At 37.3% G+C, this 21,972-nt stretch overlaps 1 protein-coding gene and 1 non-coding gene across 5 annotated transcripts in view; both read left to right on the forward strand.

Moving 5' to 3' along the window:
• LOC115224221 (homeodomain-interacting protein kinase 2) overlaps positions 1–21,972 on the forward strand; it is a 225,363-nt gene that overhangs the window by 140,862 nt on the left and 62,529 nt on the right. For 3 of the 4 annotated variants that reach the window (XM_036513303.1, XM_029794998.2, XM_036513304.1), the window contains exons 3-5: positions 3,844–3,967; positions 9,240–9,362; positions 11,645–11,773. In XM_036513303.1, the coding sequence (XP_036369196.1) occupies positions 3,844–3,967; positions 9,240–9,362; positions 11,645–11,773 (376 nt within the window). The remainder of the gene's footprint in view (positions 1–3,843; positions 3,968–9,239; positions 9,363–11,644; positions 11,774–21,972) is intronic. The other variant, XM_029794999.2, reaches the window with a different exon arrangement.
• Positions 3,123–3,194, forward strand: Trnag-ucc. The gene has a single exon. It is a non-coding gene; the product is annotated as a tRNA-Gly (tRNA).

Raw genomic sequence — 21,972 nt, forward strand, 5'->3', positions numbered from 1 at the left:
TTCATACCGTGACTGCCTCAATGTTTTTTCTGGGTATAGTGTAACTAGGGCTGTATCATCCACTGAGTCCATCCCTTTCAAAATATGACTTGCTAGAAATAACAGCTAAAGCTCTCTCAAATCACATTGCCATCTTAGAAAAAACTGTAGACTTTGAATAATGTCGTCCTAGGTAATGTTTCCCATAGGCACTGGGTTGCCTTTGTGGTTAAGAAGCTTGCTTTGTAACCATGTGGTTTTGGGTTTAGTCCTATTACATGGCATCTTCTACAAGTGTTTTCTATGTCCTTGGTTTGACCAGTGCCTTGTGAGTGAGTCTGGTAGGTGGGACTTGTGTGGAAGCCCATCATATATATGCATATACTCTTTGCTCTTTTACTCTTTTAGTTGTTTCAGTCATTTGACTGCGGCCATGCTGGAGCATCGCCTTTAGTCGAGCAAATCGATCCTGGGACTTATTCTCTTTTGCCGAACCGCTAAGTGACGGGGACGTAAACACATCAGCATCGGTTGTCAAGCGATGTTGGTAGGGACAAACACAGACACACAAACATATACACACACATACATACATATATATATACATATATACGACAGGCTTCTTTCAGTTTCCGTCTACCAAATCCACTCACAAGGCTTTGGTCGGCCCGAGGCTATAGCAGAACACACTTTCCCAAGATGCCACGCAGTGGGACTGAACCCGGAACCATGTGGTTGGTAGGCAAGCTACTTACCACACAGCCACTCCTGCGCCTATATATGTATTTAATTGATTTGTTTGACTAAACCCGTCAAGGTGGTGCCCCAGCATGGTCACAGCCCAGTGACAGGAACAAATAAAAACTGTTATTGAATAGAGATATATAACACATACACTCATACATGCACGCACCTTGCAACAGTGGTTTGGTAGTGGTGGTGGTGGTGGTGGTTATGGTGGCGACAGCAGTGATAGTATTGTGGTGGTGGTAGTGTAGGATATTTGTTTGGTGGTAATCTGGCAGAAACGTTAGCACGCCGGGCGAAATGCTTAGCAGTATTTCGTCTGCGTTACGTTGTGAGTTCAAATTCCGCCGAGGTCGACTTTGCCTTTCATCCTTTCGGGGTCGATAAATTAAGTACCAGTTACGCACTGGGGTCGATGTAATCGACTTAATACCTATGTCTGTCCTTGTTTGTCCCCTCTGTGTTTAGCCCCTTGTGGGTAGTAAAGAAATAGGTAATATATGAATAGATGGTTGATGATGGTGGTGGTGGTCCATGAGTTAGTTGTGATGGTTGTGGTGGTCCTGTTTGGATAGTATAATGTGACTAAGGAGGAGTGGAACAGGTGTTGTGTTTACATACATGAAGATGGTGAGGTGTGTCTGTATCAAAGATGAGCTAACTACGATCTCTTATTCAGATATCTGTATCTTAGACAACATTACGTAATCTACTCTTTTTTTTTCCTCAAGAAAGTAGCAGGAGTGGCTGTGTGGTAAGTAGCTTGCTAACCAACCACATGGTTCTGGGTTCAGTCCCACTGCGGGGCATCTTGGGCAAGTGTCTTCTGCTATAGCCCCGGGCTGACCAAAGCCTTGTGAGTGGATTTGGTAGACGGAAACTGAAAGAAGCCTGTCGTATATATGTGTGTATATATATATATATATGTGTGTGTGTGTGTTTGTATGTCTGTGTTTGTCCTTCCAACATCGCTTGACAACCGATGCTGGTGTGTTTACGTTCCCGTCACTTAGCGGTTCGGCAAATGAGACCGATAGAATAAGTCCTGGGGTCGATTTGCTTGACTAAAGGTGGTGCTCCAGCATGGCCGCAGTCAAAATGACTGAAACAAGTAAAAAGAGAAAAGAGAGAAAGTGTAATTTGAGGTTAAATTTGGCTACTATTTTTCACAAATCGAATAACCATACAGAGGCTTGTTGATTGGGGGAAGTTATTAGCAGAAATAAGGAATTAGCAGGATGTTGTTATATATCTTAGATTACTCAGGGATCGTGTCTACAGAGAGTTGGTAAAATTATCTCTGAGGAATCTGGAATCTGCACCGTTAAGCCAATATTTCCAGCTGGGGTAATCTTAGAATCTCTTCACTGATATATAAATATAGTCTCTTCTCAGTCATATATATATATATAATATATATATATATCACAGCCATGAATGTATGCGTACATATATATATGTATATATATATAGCCCAGCCATGTATGTATGCGTACACGCACACACACACACACACACACATATATATATATATATATATATATATATATAGCCCAGCCATGTATGTATGTGTACATATATATATATATAGCCCAGCCATGTATGTAAGTGTGTGTGTATATATATAATATATATATATATATACACAAACATACATACATACATGGCTGGGCTGCAAGTAGGTCAGATTTGAAACTGGCCTTAAGAAAATGATGAGGAAGTGTACTGGCTGTCAGCAGCAGCAGTAGTAGTAGTTGTAGTATTTGTAATAGTAGTAGTAGTAGTAGTAGTCTGTTGTCTCTGTCAGATCAGGCTCTCATCTCACCCACCCCGTACATGCCTTACCCAGTGGATGCCTCCACCCCACCCCCTGCTTCCCCTTACTCTACATCCTCATTTTTTTTATTTTTCAAGTTGTTATTTCTTTCCTGGTTATAATATTCTTCACAACACAACTTTTATATATTGAATGATGATTGTATGGAAGAGAGAGAGAGAGAGAGAGTTTGTGTGTGTGTATAAATCGAGAGTGGATGGCATAATTTTGGAATTATTCCAGTTATCATGATGAATGTGTACACCCACACTCAGTAAAACCAAGGTACACACACTGCAACTAATGTAAGAGTAATATAACCACACACACACACACACACATTTGTAATGTTATGTTTCATATTATTTCTACTTAACCTGTATTTTCTTCAGCTAAATCACATTCACATACATACACTATAAGTATGTATATATTTGTGTATGTATAAGTCTATGTATAAATATATAATTATAATTTCTCATTCTGTTCCATATAGTATTTCTATTCCTTCTGTCTTCTATTTCTTTCTATTTTTCATAGTAGACATTATGGAAAACAAAAGTTGTATATATATATATATGTGTCGGTGGTGTAACGGTTAGCATGGTTGCCTTCCAAGCAGTCGATCCGGGTTCAACTCCCGGCCGACGCAGGCTATAGTTTTTAATGAATGGCGGTGCCCCAGCATGGCCACAGCTCATGAGCTGAAACTAGATGAAATGAAATGAAAATATGTGTGTGTGTCTGTACTAATTAGTATTTGAATCCAGATAAATGTTGCATCCCGCACACACATGAATATAAAATAAATATTAACAACAGAGGTATTAATATCAAAAAGTCTTATTTATCCCCGCTAAAATATGGATGTTCTGTTAGAACAAACTATACTGTGGTATTTGTCATGAGAGAACCTCTCATATTGGCTTTTCAGGACATGTATATGTACCCGTCTTTATTTAACCCTTTAGTGTTCAGATTTCTTTGTCTAATGTATTGCTTATTTATTCATATTGTTCAGAATTAATCATGCATTATCTTGTAGCTTCAAGATTTCAATTATGTGTCTATATATTTTTAGAATGACATTGTAGGGTAAGTGTGTGATGTTGGATCTGGTCAGTTTTAACATAAACCAGGTAGAATATTTTGGCCAGGTACAACCAGGTTAAATAAAACTTAGGAAAACACTTCTTTTGCATAAACCTGTAATGTTCATACATATACCAGTTTCTGTTTTTTCCCCATACACAATTCTTTCCCATATTAATTTAAACCTTTCTCTTTTTTTCTTTTTGCAGAGCTCCTGAGATTCTCTTGGGACTTCCTTTCTGTGAAGCCATAGATATGTGGTCGCTAGGCTGTGTGATAGCTGAGCTATTCTTGGGCTGGCCACTCTATCCTGGATCCTCAGAATACGATCAGGTAATTTTACTTTACTTTCCACCAGTGATTCTCAGCTGAGTTCCATATATGACCTTTCAGGGTCCATATAAGATTTTGTTGTAGTTTGTGAGCAATAAACTAGTTATACGATACATAATATTTTAACCATTTTTATTCATTGTATATCAGACACGTGCTGTCAGTAATTACTCAGGGTAGGCAGTTGGTGACCTTTATGTAATAAAGCACACATAAAATAAGCAAAACACAGGCATGCAACCGAGTTGAGGGCAGATTTACTTCTGCCTTTATAGCATGTAAAGAAAACAGTGTTGTAGGAGTGTATGCAGCATGTGTACTACAGCAGTACTATGTGTAGCTTAAATACTGGGATTGGAAAGCAGGGACGAATTATGCCTACATGGGGGTTCATCAGAATAAAGTAAGGGTCAAAGGAGTCCATAAGCAAAAAATGGTTGAGAATCACTGCTCTACACCTACCTTGAATGCTTTGAGACGGGCAACATACACACACACACACACACACACATTCATGTATGCATGGACTGTCTGAGACCTTTTGAGGCAGTATTCTGAGGCTAGATGTTCCTCCTGAGGTCAACCTTCACTTGTTTACAAGTACAGTACTTTTGTCATTGCTTATCATTCACTTTTGCATGTTGAATCACTGAACTATCAGACTTTTTGCTTATGTGGGTATGAACATCACCACAGCCTATGTAATGCTTAATAAGGGTGCATATACACACACACACACATAATTTTTTGTGTACTGGCATGTGCACTTATCTGAATGAAAACCTGTGTGTGTGTGTGTGTTTTATACACACACACACACACACACACACAACAGGCTTTTACACAGTTCATTCTATCAAATTTCACACACAAGTCATTGGTTAACCTAAGATTATGATAGAAGTTACTTACTGAAGGTGTTATAATAGTGGATTTGAAAAGTAATTATGAAGGAAATTTCTTAAGCACACTGTCATACCTATGTGTATGTGCGTCTATCAGCATTATAATTTAAATTCCATTTTCAATGCCGGCATGAGTTTAGTTTTTATTTACACGCAAGGCAAAACAAAAATGGTATGGAAAACACGAACAAACAGACAGAGTTAATAGAGATGATGCCTTTTGATCTGGATACGGAGAGGACACTGGAATAGAAGAATGTTTGTGTGTACACAAACAACAATTTATACTTAGAAATTTTAAGCATTATCCTTATCCACCTTACTGCTTCTTCAATATCAATAAATTTTTAGCTATTGATTATGACAGTCGTAGCATGACAGTCATATACCTCCAGGAATTCCTGCTGGAATTCTTAACTACAGAAATATATGTAACATACACAAAACAGCACTCCAGCTATGACTGTCTCTAAGTTTTTGTACGTCTGGAATTTTATTGACAATATTCAATATTTCAAGGGTACTTGTGTGTGATATGTGGAAAATTTATTATTTCTAGGAAGCCAAATGTCTATGTTGAAGCTCCCTGACTGTTTAATCTATTTATTTTCTGCTAACGAACTGGTTTACAGCGTATATCAGATAATATTGACTTCCTTGTATGGAATGCATGTGTTTGTTGGTTTTCCTCTCCGGCTCCACTCCAACCCCGAGAAACCATAAAAAATCAGAATGTTAAGCCAATTTCTCAAATAAGAAAAGTTTGCTTTGACTACACTGTATCTGTTTGGACAGATTTCACAGCAAGTGGCAGACCTTATGTGTCACCTGTTACTACAGCACCACCTGGGTTTTTCAGTGCCTTTAACAGAACACCTCCCCCACTGCTCTCTCTCTCTCTCTCTCTCTCTCTCTCTCTCTCTCTCTCACACACACACAAACATTCAGGCAAGGTCACCAGTCTATGGATAACCTATAAGTTCTGCTCTTTCTCCCCTCTCACTAGAAAGCACTGGCCCAACTCGTTAAATCATGAGAAAAAAGTGATGATGGATTGTATGGTGAGAGGAGGGAATGCTAGCAGAGGCAACATTGCATCATTTCATGAGCCAACAAAGGGACACTGTATATGGTTAGTCAGTTGGCTAGAAATAGCAATTGGATATTCCTCAGTTAACACACTGTCGCCTGAAAAGCCGAAGAAAGGTTCAAAAGACATTGTAAACAGTGTTATGTTTGAAAGGACTAATGCCTTTGATCATAGGTGTATCTGCACAATTCTGGCTGACCTGGGACTTAAACAACAACTAGTACAATGTCATACTCAGGTATCAAGTGGTGGAAGACAAACACATTCATAGATCCATCCATCCATCTTATATATAAAGGGTAATGACGCCCTTCAGTCAAGGTTACTCCTAGAAAGTTCCCTTCTGAGGTACAAGCACAGGTAAAGTTGTTTGTGGAAGACCCGCAGTTGCCCATGCGTAACAGCCTTTCCTCTTCCCGCCACCGATGTTATTCAAGGGAAAGGCAAAGGCTGATACATCTTGGCATCAGTGATGTCACAACTTGTTTCTTCAGCTGAGTGAACTGGAGCAAGGTGAAATAAAATTCAAGAACACAACACACAGCTCGGTCTGAGAATCAAACTCAATGCTCTAACCATTTATACACACACACACACACACACAGATAGACAATGATGCAAATAAACAAATATAACTGCTTGGCTTAGATATATAAAATATACATACATATATACATATAAATAGAGAGGAGACAAAGACTGAAACAATTCGGACAATGAATATTCATGTATGAATATGTATTCATATGCTAACAGAGCAGATTTAAATGGAGTAGAAAGACACAGAAAAACACCGCACTTTCTCTCCTTTATTTTTCTCTGTCTTTGTGCTTTATGTAAACCGACTCCGTTAATATATGTATATGTGTTGATGCATGAATGTTCATTGTCTGAATATCTCCAGTCTTTGTTTTCTCTCTATTTACACATATATATATATATGTGTGTGTATGTACGTATGTTTTGTATATCTAGCCCAAGCGGCTTTATTTGTTTATTTGCTTATTTGCATCATTATCTCCATATCTGCTCACCTGGATTCCTCTTATAGCAACTCTTTACCCTGCGGATTTAGTTCTCGGTAAAGATTTCGGAATGTGAGTAGAAATCATTTGAGTGCTAAGTGTTTTCTATATTGAGCATCTGTGATCTCATCTCTTGAATATATATATATATATATACACACACACACACACATACAATAAGATATAACAATAAATTAAATGTTATGATATGTTAAATACATTATTATAATATAGGTGGCTAAAGAAATTAAAAACCAAAAAGGTAGAATACATAATGAAGAGTTTGAAATAGCACCAACAGTTGCTAGAAATAAGAGCTAAAAAATACAACTTGAATAGCCAAAATCACCAACCTCATGAGATGTTCAAAGGGATAGTTTCTGACTATCAAATCTGCTCACAAGTTTTTGGTCAGCCTTGAGCTATAGTAGAAGACATGTGTCCAAGGTGCCATGCAGTGGGACTGAACCTGGATCCATGTGGTTGGGAAGCAAACTTCTTACCACACAGCCTGGCCTACTTTGTTAGCTGAATATTTCCTCTTTCTCCTACTACCTTCCATCAAATCATCTGATCCCTTTAGAAGTCCGACCTCTTATCTCCTTTGTCCCTTTTAAAGGTGTTCTATCACCTTTACCTTCTAACTTATTATACTTGAACATTGTAACAGTGTTGTGGAGTACTCTGTTGAACTCTACAAAAAAAGGGCATCAGCCAGTCATTGAGATTAAACAGAGTGGATAAAGATCCCAAACCCTAAGGAAAAAGGTAGATTAGCTGATAAGTCGCCAGCTGCTACCCTGCTACCCCAGCAGAATCACTCACTATATACACATGTATGTTTGTGTGTAACCTCCGACTGTGTTAGTTTCCTGTTTATAAAACCAACATGGCTATTTTACTCACATCTGTACAAATTTAGAAAAAAAAAGGGGTGGGAGGAAAAAACCCTGAAGTTTGCTATTATTTAGAATTCTATTCTCTCACTTCAACTGTACTACCACATGGCTACTCAGTGAGCCAGAAACAGCAACCAAGTGTCTCTCTCTAATTGCACACCTTTGCCACCTTATAACAAAGGAGGACACATTGCACAACATAGCTAATGATACTCGTGGAAAGGCAAGGTATTCACAGCTGAAATAACTTTGGTCGAAAGTTTGCTTGATTAGAGCTAGGCAACAGTAACAAAGCATCCATGCCGGTGATACGTGAAAGACACCCAGTACACTCTGTAGAGTGGTTGACATTAGGAAGGGTATCCAGCCATGGATACCAAGCCAAAACAAACTGGAACCTGGTACAGCTTTGATCTAGCACACCTCTTATGATCAAAGTCTTTCCAGTTATGTTCACCTTGTCTTTTTAAGGATATCTGCAGCTAGATCATCTGAAGTATCCATTCCCTTATAAAAGCTGGTTAATGTGATTTGAGAGAGTTTTGGAGTACAATTTGTAGCAACTCAGACAGCTATGTAGAGCAGGGATTTTCAACCGTTTTTTTTATCTATGAACCCCTTTGATTACTATCTTATTCTGGTGGGCTCCCATAGCCATTTGATGTTTAAAAACTAGTTTTATTAAGACTTCTTTTGAAATTCCTATTAACTTGTGTAGATTGACCTATGTAAAATGTCACAGAAAGAAATCTTAACTTTTTCTTCCAATACACACCAAAATATACATCTAAAGTATAAATTTTTTCAGGGGCCCTTAAAATACTATTGTGGATCCCCAATTTACTATTTTGCTGCGTAGACCCCCACAAGATCTTATGTAGACCATCAGGGGCCATATGGACTCCATTTGAGAACCACTGATTTAGAGATTTGTCGGTCAAGAAGTCCTTAGCAGTGTCTAACAAGTCTCAAATCTTGTGAGAAACAATTGCCTGAAATAGCAGCCAAATCTCCTTTAGGTCACACCGTTCCATGTTAAAAAGAAAAAATGAAGGATACACAGGACAGTGTAGTCCCTAATATATTAAACAGGTATGATGGCCATGGCTTGAATGCCATTATTCATAAGTCTGCTCAATCAAGACTGACCCGGGGCTAAGTGCCAATAACTTTCAGACACAGCCCTGACCTATTAACAAACATTGTACGGTCCCTCTCTTCCTTCCATTATTCCCTCTCTATATTTATCTTACGATTATATAAATAAACTCATTCTAAATTCAAATAAATTCTCTCAAATATTCCTTTGTTTACTTGACGGTAAATATTTATTAAATTTTGTTCTACTTCCAGATTCGATATATTTCCCAAACCCAAGGCATGCCAGCGGAACATATGCTAAGTTCTGCCACAAAAACTGCACGCTTCTTTGTGCGTGAAAACACTGATAGCAATTATCCATTCTGGCGATTAAAAGTAAGTTTTGGCAGTGAGTGACTCACTTGCTCTTCTTCTTTTCTTCTTCTTCTTCTTCTTCTTTACCCAGTATATATTTACATGTGTTATTTCTGTTCTTTAAATTGCAGCTTTATGTGCACTGTGCTGCACAGTAAATAATAAGACGAACTGAACTTGATTTGTCTATGACCACTGCAAGCTTACAAACTGGAAACAAAGAGGAAAGGATGTGTGTGTGTGTGTGTGTGTGTGTATACATATACACTCAGACATAAAAGAAACATGGTCTCTTTTCCTCTTTGGTTTTATATATATATATACATATATACATACACACATATACATATATATATATATATATATATATATATATATAGATACATACACACACACATACATACATACATATATATATACATATATATATATACATACATATATATATATATACATATATATATTATATATATATATATAGATACATATATATATACATATATATATTATATATATATAATATATATATATATATATATATATATATATTATATATATATATATATATATATAGATACATCATATATATATATATATATATATAGATACATATATAGATACATACACACACACATACATACATACATAAGACCATACATACATACATGTATCAAGCAATCTTTTGAATGGCAAAGAAAAGTGCCAACTCATTGAGAATTACTTAACGATGTTCATTATATGTGAAGGTTACCTCTAACAAAATTATATTTGTGTTCTGTGTGCCAAGACTGTGTGTGTGTGTGTAATGCTTGCTTGGATGTTTGCAAGTTTCTAAGTTTGCAGACACATCAAACCCTTAACAATCTTCAACAAAAACAAGCTGGAAGAGAATGCCACAGGGAAGGAGGTGGAGGCAGAAAGTAGAATCTTTTTGCCCTGCAAATTCCTCATTCCCCTCCTCATCCTCTCAACAAATAAAATTAATTTAATGGTTATTTGGCAAGAATATCAGGAAGCAAATTGTGTGTTGGGCTGAATAAATTTTGGCAGGATGTTAGAAATACTAGTGAAATATTTTTTTCCCTTCAGGGCTTTGGAGGGTTTTAAGATAAAAACCTGCTAAAAGAAATAATTTCCCCTCCCAAGATAATTTAGGTAAAGAGGGAGAGAGGGAGGGTAGCAGTAGAGTTTATGCTTTAAAACCCAATCATAAGATTATGAGGAAACTAAAAGTGCAAAATAAGTTTTACGGCTGAAACTAAGATGCTAAGGTGAATACTAAGATGTGTGTTTGTGTGTGTGTAGTAAGAAGCTTGCTTTCCAACCACAGGGTTCCAGGTTCAGTCCCACTGCGTGGCACCCTAGGCAAATGTCTTCTATAGCTTCAGGCTGACCAATGCCTTGCAAGTGATTTTTTTAAAGATGGAAACTGAAAGAAGCTTGTGTGTGTGTGTGTCTTTGTTGCCCACTACTGCTTGACAACTGGTGTTGGTGTGTTTATACCCTGTAACTTAGCAGTTCCGGGTTCAGTCCCACTGCGTTGCACCTTGGTCAAGTGTCTTCTACTATAGCCTCAGGCCAACCAAAGCCTTGTGAGTGGATTTGGTAGACAGAAACTGAAAGAAACCCGTTGTATGTATGTATGTATGTATATATATATATATATATATATATATATCATCATCATTTAGCGTCCGTTATATATATATATATATATGTGTGTGTGTGTGTGTGTATGTATCTATGTATGTGTGTGTGTTTGTGTGTCTGTCTGTCCCCCCCAACATCGGTTGACAACTGGTGCTGGTGTGTTTACGTCCCCGTAACTTAGCAGTTCAACAAAAGAGACCGATAGAATAAGTACTAGGCTTACAAAGAATAAGTCCTGGGTTCGTTGTGCTCGACTAAAGGCAGTGCTCCGGCATGGCCACAGTCAAATGACTGAAACAAGTAAAAGAGTAAAGTGAGAGAGATGTCAAGGAGACAAACACTTACACCCCCCCCTTATCTCTCTTTCCGTCACACTCTCTCTCTCTCCCTTTCTCTATCTGTCTCTTTCTCTCACTCACAAACAGACACACATGCACATTTGGCTGACTACCAAATCCACTAACAAGCTTCGGTCAGCCTGAGGCTATAGTAAAAGACACTTACCCAAGGTGACAACACAGTGTGACTGAATTGGAAACCTTGTTGTTGGGAAGCTAAGTGCTTAACCCCACAGACACGTCTACACCTTTATAGTATATTACTAATGCTGTTATTATAATAATTTCTAATGTTTTTTGTTGTTATTTTTTCAGACGCCAGAAGAGCATGAAGCAGAAACTAAAATCAAATCAAAGGAAGCTAGAAAATATATCTTCAACTGCTTGGACGATATGGCGCAGGTGAGAATGCCCCGGAACTTCACTCAAGACAAAGCGTTTGCTGTAAGCTGTATTAGTATAGTGTTGTTTAGTTCAGCCGTGGCCATTTTATCTACTTGTTGCTACCAACTAGTTTGGATTTTGTTTTGTTTTTCTCATTTGGTTTTTTTATCTCATCAACCATTAATTACCTTTCCTTATCCCTCTCTCTTAATTAAACCTTCGAGCTCTTTGACTTCAAAAACACAAAGAAAAATTTTCATTGTACAGAATTGGTATTCGCCAACCAATTGACTTAACGTTTTTTTTTTTCCCTTTCATCAACCTGGTGGCTATCCATAACCCCCTTTACCCCCCATCAAATATTCTACTTTTTTTTTTTTTTGATTCCTTGACCTTCCTCCCACCCTTCCCCATCTTTCAAAAAAGCCCCACCCACCCCTGTCCAGCCCAACCCAACCCAACCCAACCACTGTTCATGATTCAGCTTTTAACTTGTTTTAAAATTTTCTTTTTCTTTCATCCAACCATCTATTTCTAACCCCCATCCCAACACCTTATCACCATCCTTGTTTTCACATCTAGTTTTCTATGATTGGGTTAGATGGCAAGAAAACAGCGTTTTATTGCCAAAATGCTTCATCTGATGCCATCCCCTTTAGTCACCCAATATTGACATGCAGGGATACAGTACACCTGTTTAAAAAAAAAAAAAGAGAAAGAATTGGGAGAAAAAATAGCAAAATCATTTTTCTAACTCCACAAAATTTCATATTATTTACATTAGTCAGACTGGTGTTTCTCATCTTGACAGTTGCTTTCACTATGTTTCAGCTGTTGTTTCACTCCAGCCTCCTTTGGGTGTCTTATTTTGAACTTGGTTGTTGTATCGGAATTTCAAACCTCAGCCTGTTTTTGATCCACCTCCTAAGCAGAGATGACTACAATATAGGAAGCAATAACTTAGAAAGAAAAGAACAGACTTCCACAACAGTCATAATAACAATAGATTACATAGACATTAGGCTTGTAAGCCTTTGAAATTCACTCTGTCAACTGCTTACAAGCATAGTGTGGTGGATAAAGGCATTGGTGAATGCAGTGCAGTCAGCTAGAGGTTCTGAGTTCAATCTCAGGCAAGGCAGGGTAAGACTCCCTTAAGTCATGAATGACCATGGGATTGCACTTAGAAAGTTACTCACTGAGGTACAAGTCTGGGCAAGGTTGTTTTCTGGAAGACCAGCAGTCGCCCATGCATGCCAGCCTCCTCTCCTCTCTCTGTGCCACTGATGTTATCCAAGGGAAAGGTGAGGGACAATACAGCTTGGCACCTGTGATGTCGCAACTCATTTCTACGGCTGAGTGAACCTGAGCAACTTGAAATAAAAAGTGTCTTGCTCGAGGAAACAACACACAGCCCAGTCCGCGAATTGAACTCACTACTTCATGATTGCGAGCCCGATGCTCTAACCACTGAGCCATAGTGAATTCAACAACAAATCAACTGAAGCAAAAAAAATGTCATGAAAAGCAGAGTGGAATGGGAACAGTGTCCTGCCCGTAGATCAAATGAAGGACTAGTTTTGAAATTACGAAACAGCTGAGTTCAACGCAGGGCGCACAAAGAAGGCTGGAGCATACAGTAATCAAAATGAAGATACCAGTCTGATTAATAATGCAAATAGTGTACATAATATTTATTCCTCATCTCAGAAGCATAGAATTGTGTTGTCCGCAAAACTGGTGTTGTCTTACAAACCAGTTTCAAGGCAGGGTTTTCTGTCAGTCACTGGCGGCTATTCTTGCACTCTCGGCCCCACGTTCTTAAATATGCTACCTTTTATATATACATACATACATACATATTGCTGAGTCTTCCTTACCCGGCTTCATATCAAGGCATCATTTCACTTTCATAGACAGACCATTGTGTTTCTACCAAGTTTAGGACAGAAAAGTAAATAAATATGTAGCGCATAACAAATGATGGTAACTGTAAAAACTGGTGTTGTCTTACAAACCAGTTTCAAGGCAGGGTTTTCTGTCAGTCACTGGCGGCTATTCTTGCACTCTCGGCCCCACGTTCTTAAATATGCTACCTTTTATATATATATACATACATACATATTGCTGAGTCTTCCTTACCCGGCTTCATATCAAGGCATCATTTCACTTTCATAGACAGACCATTGTGTTTCTACCAAGTTTAGGACAGAAAAGTAAATAAATATGTAGCGCATAACAAATGATGGTAACTGTAAATTGCATTCGAAGCAGTTTTTGAAATATTGATTTTTGCAACAGCAACAGCCATGATGACGATAACAATGACAGGAGCAGCAATATCTGTCAATATGTCACAGAAATTCACATTCAAAAATCTCCAGCTTTGTATTTTTTAAACAGTGATCTTTAGTGTAAATTTTTGTCAGAATTTCTTTCTTGTTTCCTTACTTGATAATCTTATTATTTACTTTTCCCCGTTTTCCTTTTTTTAGTTCTTTTCCTGTTTTTTCTTTTCTTCTTTGTTTTCAGTTTCAGCTTTCAAAAATTATCTTAGAGATTAACCCTTTAGCATTTAACGGTCATATCTGGTCAAAATGTCCCACCTGTTTTATGCCCAAATTAGCCACATCTGGCCTCTCACACCGACCCTACAATATCATTTCTAAAGATTTAAGTTGCTTCATCAAAATCTCAAAAGCTACAAAATAAATTCAAAACATTTTGAATAAATAAACATTACATTTGACAAAATTATGTGAAAGCTAAAGGGTTAAGAAGTTGGGAAGATATGGGCGAAGTCTATTTTGTCCATTTGATTACGATTTTTGGTTCTATCTGATGGTCTGTGGCCATCCTAGGATTACCATCTTTAACCCTTTAGCATTTAAACCGGCCATATCCGGCCAAAAATATTCTACCTGTTTTATGTTCAAACTGGCCAGATCTGGTCTCTCACACCAACCCTACAATATTGTTTTAAAAATTAACAGCTACCTCATCAAAATCTCATAGCTACAAGATAATGCCTGATTAGTTCAAAACAATGTGGATAAAAAAGGATTAATTTTGGCAGAATAATGCGAACACTAAAGGGTTAAATCAACATGAAAGGACTTGTACCATTGTGTTGGCCCTTTTAAAAATATTTTAAACTGACTTAGCTTTCAGCTCTTCTGAATCTTAATGATACCATATGGCATTAGTTATCACTTAACTGTAGTGTTAAATGGATAAGGAGATAATTCGCCCTTGGACAGAAACACTAGACTAGTGGGTCTCAACCATTTTTCCTTTATGGATCCCTTTGATTCCTATTTGACTTTGGTGGATCCTGCCCCGTTGCCTTTTGGTGTTTTTTAAAAAAAAAACTCATATATTTTACAATTAAATGTCATTAGGAATTTTATTTAAAAAATGTTAATGTTTTGTGAATTGTAGAAGTATAACAAATTTATTGCAGATAAATAACAAGAAAATCTTACATGGACCCCCACCAAGGGCCATATAGATCCTAGTTGAGAACCACTGCACTAGACTTGTAGGAAGCCTTTCCCAAACTATTTGCTGAACTCTGCACTGCATTTCATTGTGTATTTGGGGAGTACACCATACTATGTGTTTGAAGAGTACACTAATTCATTGAGTATTTGGGTACTATAACAATCCAGTTCACATTACCTCTTTTAGTTGTTGGAAATGTGTACCTGATCTTCATCTGGAGAATGTTACCTTGGAAGGTAACTGGCACCCTATCCCATGGGAAATTTATATTCTATCTGCTTCATACCATAAAACTAAAGTCAAGTATCAGTCCCCAAAGATCCATTGGAATGTTTAAGGAAACATTTGAATTAGATTTACAATACAATAATTCATTAATATTAATCTCTCTTCAATTTAGAAAATGTATAACATTTAAATTAACTGCTAAGATTTTGATGTCCAAAGATAATGAGAGCCAACGTACTGGCCAATTTATGTTGTGGAAATTAAATAGCGAAATTAAAAATAGCCAAAAGATTTTCTAGTTAATGGTAGGATGTAGTGCAAATTGTACCATGATTGCCCGACAACCAATAGATATATGTTTTTAGTTTTTGTTAGAGGTCCTATAATATCTTTGTGAGAAGAAGAAAAGTTGTTTAATGACCTCTTTCAGAGTCTTTGAGACTGGCAAGAGAAAAGTGCCAGACTAAAGATCTGGCCTAAATACTTGCTACAGAGTGGAATTCATTAAGGCCATGCAAGGATCTAGTGGTAGTGTTAAGCTAGAAGATGGTTCAAGTCTCATCATCATAAATGAAATGGTCCTTTTAACAGGCTTCCTCACAGTTTTTGTTTATCAAATTTCACTTGGATAGCTTTGGCCTCCAATAACAAGGCTGTGCTAGAAGATACTTTACTAAAAAGGTGCATCACAGTGGAACTGAACTTGAAGCCATATAGTTGCAAAGCAAATTCCTTAGAATCCATTTCAACATATTACTACTGCTTGTTATTTTATCCATCCTACCAAAAGAGGAATGAAAGAAATCAAACTTCAACATGATTTGAACTCAGTGTGTGGTACACAGTACATTTCTGGTCAATTTCCAACCACCCACCTTTTTTTAAAAGAGAAAACGTACCACTGGCAGTGATGAGATTTACAATTGGTGCTTAGACGGTATAATATACTTGTTAGGTATGTATTAGTGATTGGCATTCCGTTAAGTTCCTAAAGGATAAACCTCCTTTCTCTCTGTGAAGTTTATACTTCAACTCTGTGTCAGTTTCTTTGATGTCCCCGCGTTTTAGCAAACCTTGGTTTCTGTCTTACAGCAACAACAACAACAACAACTGCAGTGACAACACTCTTAAGGGTTCTTCTACCACTAAACGCCTGTTGAGCCGTTGATTAAGTTGGTTTGGGGGGAAACTCAGCTGCCAGGATCAATCATTAATCTCTCACTGACACACACACACATACAGCCACACGCACGTAAACGGATGCATATACCTGTCCTTATAGGTTGCTGACTGGGAAAATCAATATTATTTGAGCTAATAATTCTAATGCCAGCCATAAAGAATCTCATTTCCTTTTCACTGCCACACTCTTTCTTTCCTCTATTTATCTTTCTCTCCTCTCTTATTCCCTTACAAAACTCAAATCACTTTCCTTCTCTCCTCTCTCTCTCTCTCTCTCACCAACCCTCTCTCTTTCTTTCTCTTTTCTATCTCTTGCCAACCCTACTATCTCTTTCATTTTCTCCTCTGTCTCTCACCAACCTTATCTCTTTCTTTTTCTCCTGTTTCTCATGAACCCTATCTCTTTCCTTCCCTCCTATCTCTCACCAACCTTATCTCTTTCTTACTCTCCTTTGTCTCTCACCAACCCTATCGCCATCTTTCTCTCCTCTCTATCTTCAGGTCTCTCCCCCATCTCTTTCTCTCCTTCATTTCTTTCTTTCTCTCCTTTGTCTCTCACCAGCCTTATCTCTTTCTTACTCTCCTTTGTCTTTCACCAACCCTATCTCCATCTTTCTCTCCTCTCTATCTTCAGGTCTCTCCCTCGTCTCTTTCTCTCCTTCATCTCTTTCTTCCTCTCCTTTGTCTCTCCCCAACCTTATCTCTTTCTTACTCTCCTCTGTCTCTCCCCAACCCTATCTCCAACTTTCTCTCCTCTCTATCTTCAGGTCTCTCCCTCATCTCTTTCTCTCCTTCATCTCTCTCTCTCTCTCTCTCTCTCTCTCTCCCTATCTGCTCATCTTGCACCAGCAGCTAAATAACTATCAGTAATTTGTGCAGCATGTCAATAATTTGCCCTGTGTTCATTGGAATTTTAAACTATTATTGATCAAAGTGTACGTCAGAAACTAGTTGATTTTATGTAATATTCCAGTAAATGAATGATGTAAGGAGGTGGAAGAGGAGGATAATAAGAATAATAATGATGATGATGATAATAATAATAATAATAATGATGATGATGATACATTTTCCTCCTTCAGTCGTTAATTTTTTTTATATTTATTGATCTTACCTAACTTGTTGATTTCTGCTTCAGCTGATTCAACTGTTAAAATAAAAAAAAATTCTTGCAGTAACTGATTGGTAGAATTTGATTCCAGTTTTTTTTCTTTTTTTTTAAATTTTTTTTTTTAGATTTAAAAAAAAAAAAATTTATTAATAAGCTTGCTCATTATTTCTTGTTAAATAATCATTATCTTTAATGAATCCTAGCTCACAGTAGTAGCTGTAGTAATAGCAACTACTACTGCTACTAATACTAATAATAATAACAACAACAACAACAACATCATCAGTGGCATTTTAGATAAGATGAGGAAATAGCTGTGAGCCCTTGATAACTACATTGCAGTTGTTTATGAGCTAATAAGTGAGCCTGGATGTGATTGGTTGACCTGGTAAATAGGGTAGCCAAAATCTCCCACAAATCATACACCATGCAAAAGGAAAGGGCATTGGATAATGTACTTACAGATATAATAGAATATGAGAGAGTCATGGTTGGAATGTCTTTGATCATTGGTTTGACTAGTTAGAGTTGCCTTCATGAAACTATGTCTCTTTTATTGAGACATAGTATATCTAGGACTATATTACAGTTTCGTATTGCAGTGTAGTGTTGTTGTTGTTGTTGTTGTTGAGCTTCAGGTTACAGATCAGCCATAATTCAACAGATTTACGATCAAAGCAACCCAACCATGACATTGACATTTTTTCCTTGACATAGTGTATCTCGGGATACATTATCCAATGTGCTGTTGCTTTGTATTAACCCTTTAGTGTTTAAACTGGCTTTATCCAGCCCAAATTTTCTATCTGTAATTCTGTTGAAATCAACCTGATTTGGCCTCTCACACCTATTCTACAATGTCATTCTAAAATGTGTTTATTTATGTAAACACATTATTGAGATCTCGAAGCTACAATACAATTAACCTAATTGAAAACAATATAATTAAATATTATTGCTTTCGACAGAGGAATCTGAATGCTAAAGGGTTAAGGTGTGATGTGGAAATTTGGTTGCTATTTCTAGCATGTCAAGCAACTCAATAGAACCTTCATCAACGGCTAGTTATTATTATTATCTGTGAACTACTTCCTTAATTACCGCATTCAATATCTGAAGACTTCCTCTCTCTTTCCTTCATCAACGTCATTTTCCAAAAATGTATTTCCTACTGGAAGCAAACTCTGCACAAATCTTTGCTGCAAATGTTGTTTTTATTTGTTCCTTATTTGCCATTTTCTTTTAAAAACTCTGTAATGTGCCAAATGTTAATAAATAATCCTCGACACTTCAAATTCTGTGCTCATAGAGCAAGAAACAAAAAAAAAAAAACGAAAGTTTGGATAATCTCTAAGGAATTCTACATGTTTGAACAATATTATTGCATGCAAACACAGTTATAATATCTGGCAGTTGTTGCAGAATTATTGACTTTGGAATAATTTATTCACATGTGCATATGCACATGCATACACACACACACACACTTACATGCACACATTGTTTCACGTTCTATCTGTTTTTCTATGCTGGCAAAGTTTGAACAAATGTTTATTTACGGCAATGTTTTATGCCTGGATGCCTCTCCTGTCACCAATCCTCACCTGTCCTTTAAAAGCAAACGGTTTTCCTTTTATTGCACTAAACTTCAAAACCGCTGAGCTACAGGATGTAATCTCTACTGGGAAATGTAAACATGACAAAAATGGGTTTTTTTTTTGGCTCAGGTAGTTTCATGCAAAAAAAGTGGAAAAAATAGCTTTCCATGTGCACATACATACACACATACATTCATGCATATAAACATATATATATATAGGCGCAGGAGTGGCTGTGTGGTAAGTAGCTTGCTAACCAACCACATGGTTCCAGGTTCAGTCCCACTTGCTGGCATCTTGGGCAAGTGTCTTCTGCTATAGCCCCGAGCCGACCAATGCCTTGTGAGTGGATTTGGTAGACGGAAACTGAAAGAAGCCTGTCGTATATATGTGTGTATATATATATATATATATATATGTATGTGTTTGTCCCCCTAGCATTGCTTGACAACCGATGCTGGTGTGTTTACGTCCCCGTCACTTAGCGGTTCAGCAAAAGAGACCAATAGAATAAGTCCTGCGGTCGATTTGCTCGACTAAAGGCGGTGCTGCAGCATGGCCGCAGTCAAATGACTGAAACAAGTAAAAGAGTAAAGAGTATATGCATACATACATATGCATGTATGTATGTATGTACACACAAGGCAGGCTTGAGGCTATTGTTGTAGACACTTAACCAAAGTACTGCACGGTCAGATTGAACCTGAAACCTTGGTTGTGAATCAAATTTCTTACATACATGCACACACACCACACACACACGCATGCACAGGTGAGAGTTTAATTCTCTATATCATATTCCTTAACCCGAAAAGAAAAATGCTTCTTGCCTCTTTGCAACTTAAGCGTTTTAGTATTTCTTTTTCCTTCTTTGCGACCCAGATGCTTAAAATAATGAGAAAAATATAATAGCAAGCAGTGTCAATGAGTCGTCTTACTCAAGGTCAGCTCTGCTTGAGCAGATCCTCAACATAGACGTAGCAGCTGAACAGCTAAACCGTATGACTCATTTATCTGTTGTCACTTGACAGTCAAATTGTGCACACAAACATACAATGATTTATGGTGTGATGTGATGGGGGTGCACTGTTGCTATTTGCCCAAGCCATACTCTTTCTCTCTCTACTTTTCAAACTGTTTCTATTTGCTTGTTGTTGTTGTTGTTGTTGTGAAGCCCTAGATGCCCTCATCAGCTGAGGACCTCATCGCAAACTCCAGTACGACATGGTCTAATAGGGAGAGGTTGCTCAGTTTTGCTGCCTTCAGTCTCTCATATTAAAACCTCTCTTACTTTGTCTTTTAACCACAGCAGCTGTCTGAATTGTTAATCATGCATTCCAATTCTTGCAGGTTCATTTGTAATTAATTAATTAAGAAGTCAGGTAACGAACGACAATAAATAATTGCATCTTAATTCTTTTCTTCTGATATTTCCTTCATTAAATCAGGTTTCAGAAACTTTATTAGCTAAATATTTCATCAATTAGAGAAGGAACTGACTGAAATCTGTCAAATCTGCCTTCATTTTATTGACTCCACAGAAAGTTCCATTTGCAAATTAACCAAAAGATTTCCTGTCAAGACGATGACTCAATAGGGTCCAACTGAAATAATATAGATGGTTGCTACTTAAATATGTTATTCCACCCTGTTCCTAACTTCTATCCACCTTCCCCTGAAATCCCACTAAGCCTCCCCTCCTCAATCTCGTCACTGTGCCACCCAAACCCCCCAATTTATCTACTTTGCAATTAACTAAATTGATAAATTTGAAGTATTATATCTTAACCTTTTGGTAGCAGCACGTACTTATTTTTTGTTTGTTTTTGTTTAAATATTTTCTTTTCCTTTCACCCAAACAGAACAGCACTTTTTTTTTTTATGTTACGTTTTTTAAAATTCAATCTGCTTATAATTTTCAGAATGTTGTCTTCAGGTATTGTCATGGCAACATCACCGAAACCTTATCCCTATCAGCCCCTGGTAGTTAGTGTGACAGATTAGCACTTGTCTACTCTCCCCATGTGCTTACAAAGATCTACCAACTGCTTGAACCCCTATCACTACTACTTGCTTCGATTGTTGATTATTGATACATTACATTTGCAAGACTCAGATATTACTATTATTATTATTATTATTATTATTATTATTATTGTTATTGTTATTGTGGTGAGCTGCCAGAAACATTAGCAATGCTGGGCAAAGTGCTTTATAGCAGTTCATCTGTCTCCACACTCTGCATTCAAATTCCAGCGAGGTTGACTTTGCCTTTCATCTATTTAAATATTACGGGGTCAACGAAGAAATACCAGTTGAGCACTGAGGTTGATGTAGATAAATGGCCCCTTTCCTGAACTTGCTGGCCTTGTGCCAAAATTTGAAACCATTATTATTATTATTATTTGGGAAAATCAGTTGGCAGAATTAAAGTACTGGTGAAGGACTAGAGTCGATATTATTGACTGTTCTTTTCTCCCCCAAATTTTAGATTTTGCACCCGTGTTGCAGTTATTCCTTTGGGTTGATGGGCATTGATTTAAATTGTCCCTTGTCTTTTTGGGGTCAATAAAATAAAGCACCAGAAAAGCATTGGGTTCAGTGATATCAAATTACACCCTATTCTGCTTCAAAAA

Source organism: Octopus sinensis, linkage group LG25 (assembly GCF_006345805.1).
Source record: "Octopus sinensis linkage group LG25, ASM634580v1, whole genome shotgun sequence".
Taxonomy (NCBI): domain Eukaryota; kingdom Metazoa; phylum Mollusca; class Cephalopoda; order Octopoda; family Octopodidae; genus Octopus; species Octopus sinensis.